The 3,912-nt window shown below is 29.9% G+C and overlaps 2 protein-coding genes across 3 annotated transcripts; one reads left to right on the top strand and one right to left on the bottom strand.

Moving 5' to 3' along the window:
* LOC116852081 (40S ribosomal protein S28) lies at positions 1-591 on the top strand. Its single transcript, XM_032832085.1, has one exon. The coding sequence runs from the start codon at positions 107-109 to the stop codon at positions 302-304; it is 198 nt and encodes a 65-aa protein (XP_032687976.1). The 5' UTR covers positions 1-106; the 3' UTR covers positions 305-591.
* A 310-nt stretch (positions 592-901) lies between these two features.
* LOC116852080 (MRG/MORF4L-binding protein) lies at positions 902-3,275 on the bottom strand. Of its 2 annotated transcripts, XM_032832083.1 has the most exons (6): positions 3,058-3,275; positions 2,387-2,501; positions 2,073-2,211; positions 1,851-1,972; positions 1,342-1,696; positions 1,106-1,260 (listed from the first exon to the last, which is right to left on the bottom strand). In XM_032832083.1, exons 3-6 carry the CDS (start codon positions 2,179-2,181, stop codon positions 1,106-1,108), a joined length of 741 nt encoding a protein of 246 aa, XP_032687974.1. In that variant the 5' UTR covers positions 2,182-2,211; positions 2,387-2,501; positions 3,058-3,275. The 2 variants fall into 2 exon arrangements, with proteins under 2 accessions (XP_032687975.1, XP_032687974.1); XM_032832084.1 differs by lacking the exon at positions 2,387-2,501 and having other exon boundaries at positions 902-1,260; positions 3,058-3,272.
* Positions 3,276-3,912: the final 637 nt, after the last annotated feature.

Genomic DNA, 3,912 nt, shown 5'->3' with positions numbered 1-3,912 from the left:
AACGATATCTATATAACCAAAGAGAAAGAAGCGTGATCTCTTTCTTTCTGCCCATCTAAAGGTAGATTTGTCTTCTGTTCTCGAGACCACGTGTAAAGCGTAAATTATGGATAAACCAGTAGTTTTGGCACGTGTTATCAAAGTCTTGGGTCGTACGGGATCACAGGGACAATGTACACAAGTGAAAGTGGAGTTCCTCGGCGAGCAAAACCGGCAAATTATCAGGAATGTAAAGGGTCCAGTACGCGAGGGTGATCTCCTAACCTTGCTCGAATCTGAGCGTGAGGCAAGAAGACTCCGATAACTGGGACATCTTGATCGACGTTGAAGAAATCGTTACTGGCCAGCCCGAATCTTGTTTCCCAGGAATTGACTAAGTACCAAGAACTATATAAAAAACATCAATCGTGGATGACGCACATCTCGACCCACGTGCTTCTCGGATCGAAGTTGGAGATTTCTTGGCATGTTCATCAATATCCACATATAACACTGTTTCTTGAGAAGAAATAATGGAATAAAACTACAGTTTTGAAACATTCCTGTTACATCAAAATGCTACCTCAATAAATTTTGGCTAGTAACCACCAATCTTGTGATATTAAATTTCCTTATAACAAAAGAATAGATTAACATAGAATGAACAAACATTTTCTAATTTAATTTTCTAAGTTTAATTCAATCTAAACAGATTTTACCTCATATAGGATTCAAAATATATGAATACTAAAATATATTAATTATTGTTATTTTGAGTTCTACAATGGCAAAATATGCATTTTGACTTTAAAATAAGGAAGTGAGATACTTAGCTACTATACAGCTGTAATGCCTGAAGTCAAATAATTTTAATTTTAAACAACCGTGGAAATATTTATTTCTTATTTATTATTTTATTTATTATTTTTATATCAAATATTTTATATTGAATATTTTATATTGAATATATGGTTCTTCAAAGAAAAATATTTAAAAGGAAACAATATAGCTATATCCATTATGTGATCTGATAAGCTTTTTTTAGTATTTTTTCAAATCACATAGATGTCAATCTAAATTATATAAAATACATTCATTCCAACGTGAATGCAAGATTGTTTCCTTGCTATATTCTTCTTCGTTTTGGTGGTGGTGTATCACGAGGACTAGAAGAAGCTTTAGAAGAACTTTCCATACTTTGTCTAGTTGGCCTTTTGGGGATCCTCTTTAAAAGTTCACGGCCAGACTCTGAATCCTTGCGCTCTTTTCTTATGTTTGATACTAAAAAGAAACATGGATACAATTCACAATTTAGTACGAGTTTATTAAATATATAAACGAGGTAAAAGTATATTAATGTACCACTTTCTTCTATATCATCTTTGCTCTTTGAACGACTTTTTGAAGATTTGTGTTCTTTCCTTGTATCTTTTATATCTCTAAATTTATCTTTCTTTACTTCCATGTCCTTTGTGTATTTCTTTATTTCTTCCTTCTTTTTGTCTATGTCCTTGCTTCCTTTAATGTCACGTGACATATTGTCTTTCTTAGAACTTTCTTTAATATCTTTCTCTTTTTTAATTTCTTTATATTTATCTCTTAAATCTTTTAGCTTTATCTCTAATTCTTCCTTCTTCCTAGGCTTTCCAACAAATTCCACCTCTGGCAGAGAGAAATCTATCTCTTGGCTAGGAAAAGGTAAATCTTCCATGTCATCCTATCAAAACAATTTATATATATATATATAAAATGTACAACATATATATCTTTGTTTTTAAAATATTTTTAAAATTTTACTAGTAATTATGTAACTTCATTAAATCAGAGAGTTTGTGGATAAAAATACATCTCTTCTTTATGATGTCACTTACTAAAGCCATGAGATCATACATAGACTCTAAATGATCCCAAATTATTTTTAATGATATATCTTTACGGATTGCAATACGAAATTTCTCCCATATGCATAACATGTGGAAATACTTATTGATACCTAAAACCAGTTCATTAAATTATTATAGGATACAGAGTGAATGTTTATAAAATATTGTTAGTAAATATATCAACCTATTACATTGTTTCACATAACTTACCAACTGGTTTATGTCCATTCATAGCAAAAAAAAGTTGAATTTCATTTTCCACATTCCATTCTATCTCATCAAATGATGAAATTTCTGTTTGTTTGTCTTTCACAGCCATTTTACACAAGTCCAACTTGATAATGCAATCCTAAAGATATTAAACTTAAATTTGTTTAAAATAATTGCTTGAGATAAATAGCATTTTGTATTATTTAAGTAATACTGTTTGGTACTCTAAAATTGTTAAAATATATCGTAGCAGATATTTTGAATTAAGATTTACATGTTTCACAAATTTTGTTAAAAATATGCTTATCCAGTACCTTTTAACAAACAATAAAGATTTAAAAAGTTACACAGCAATGTAATAAGGCTCATCCAGCAATGTAATAAGGATGACGTTGTTTAAGATGACACTTTAAAAAAATTATACAATATCTGTGTATCCGGAAAAAAAATCATACATGAATTTTACTTGATATAATCATATATAATTATGTATAATTATTGGTCTGTTTTTTTCAGCTGCACTGCTGAACTAGTGCAATAAGTGAGACAAGTATATTTTTTCTTATTCTAACTTAATACACCAGTTCAGCAGTGCAGCTGAAAAGAACAGACCATATATATGACTATAACAAAAAATATACAAATACAAGCATACTATTATATAAATACAAGAAAATATTTATGCTTCTGGCAGTGCTGATGTTGACGTTAAATTGAACGTTTCATCGATTGAAACTATTTCTTCCCTTTTTTATTTAATATTGTTTTTTTCTGTGTGGACATATATGATTATATATATGTGACTATATATGAGTACAAAATTCATATACACATAACTTATTATAATCATATATAATTTTATATAATTATATATAATCATTTTTTTCCTGGGTGGTTTATAGATTAAACTTTTGCACGCGAGTTTTACTACAAACACACTTTTCAATTCAACATGTAAGTTTAAACATATACAATAAGAACAAACCTAACATATCACAGTTAAACAAGGTTATGTACTACAGAGTAGTATTCTCTCTCTCAGAATGATATACAGGCTTTTGGAAGGGGAGCGTCCCGATTGATCACGGTCAGTGTTGGTACGCATAAGGGCTATCGCACACAAATTGACATAACTAATTGACAGTATTAAGTCGCCATATTGGTGTTCGATGCTTAATATTCGATGCCCATACGATCTTATGCTATGCATATGCAGTTTCATGTCAATTGTGTGCGATAGCCCTAAGTCACTGATTTCACTACTTTCAAATTTCCCTATATAGTTATCTATCGTGGACGTAACAGTAGTATTACATTATTTTTCACATTTAAACCACATCGCTTGATGCTTAAAAATTTTCATAAAAACTTACACAATTTATATGTAAAGAAGAACATATAGGAGCAAACTAAAAATTCACGTGAAATATTTCACGTTTTGAGAATTCACCTTTCACGGTTAACGTTCATCTCATTTATTAAATTTACCCATATTGTATTATTATATTATATTATAACTATAAATTTAAGTTGTATAATGCTTATTAATGTGTTATATATTACATTGTGTATACTGCAATTACATTTTAACCATGAAAGGTGAATTCTCAAAACGTGAAATATTTTACGTGAACTTTCAGTTTGCTCGTATATGTTCTTCTTTACATGTAAATTGTGTAAGTTTCCATGAAAATTTTTAAGCATCAAGCGATGTGGTTTAAATGTGAAAAATAATGTAATACTACACTCGTGTTACGTCCACGATAGATAACTATATAGGGAAATTTGAAAGTAGTGAAATCAGTGACTTACGTGGACGGTCAACAGAGTGATGGCTCCG

Source organism: Odontomachus brunneus, unplaced genomic scaffold (assembly GCF_010583005.1).
Source record: "Odontomachus brunneus isolate Ranch 3 - 2012 unplaced genomic scaffold, Obru_v1 Obru_scaffold_201, whole genome shotgun sequence".
NCBI classification, from domain to species: domain Eukaryota; kingdom Metazoa; phylum Arthropoda; class Insecta; order Hymenoptera; family Formicidae; genus Odontomachus; species Odontomachus brunneus.
This window is presented reverse-complemented; position numbering and strand designations above follow the sequence as displayed.

Coding starts and splice junctions, on each gene's coding strand:
- LOC116852080 (XM_032832083.1), bottom strand. CDS start 2,181: ATGGCTGTGAAAGACAAACAAACAGAAATTTCATCATTTGATGAGATA. Junction 1,973..2,072: donor GAATGGACATAAACCAGTTG/GTAAGTTATGTG, acceptor AACTGGTTTTAG/GTATCAATAAGTATTTCCAC. Junction 1,697..1,850: donor TGTATGATCTCATGGCTTTA/GTAAGTGACATC, acceptor TTGTTTTGATAG/GATGACATGGAAGATTTACC.
- LOC116852081 (XM_032832085.1), top strand. CDS start 107: ATGGATAAACCAGTAGTTTTGGCACGTGTTATCAAAGTCTTGGGTCGT.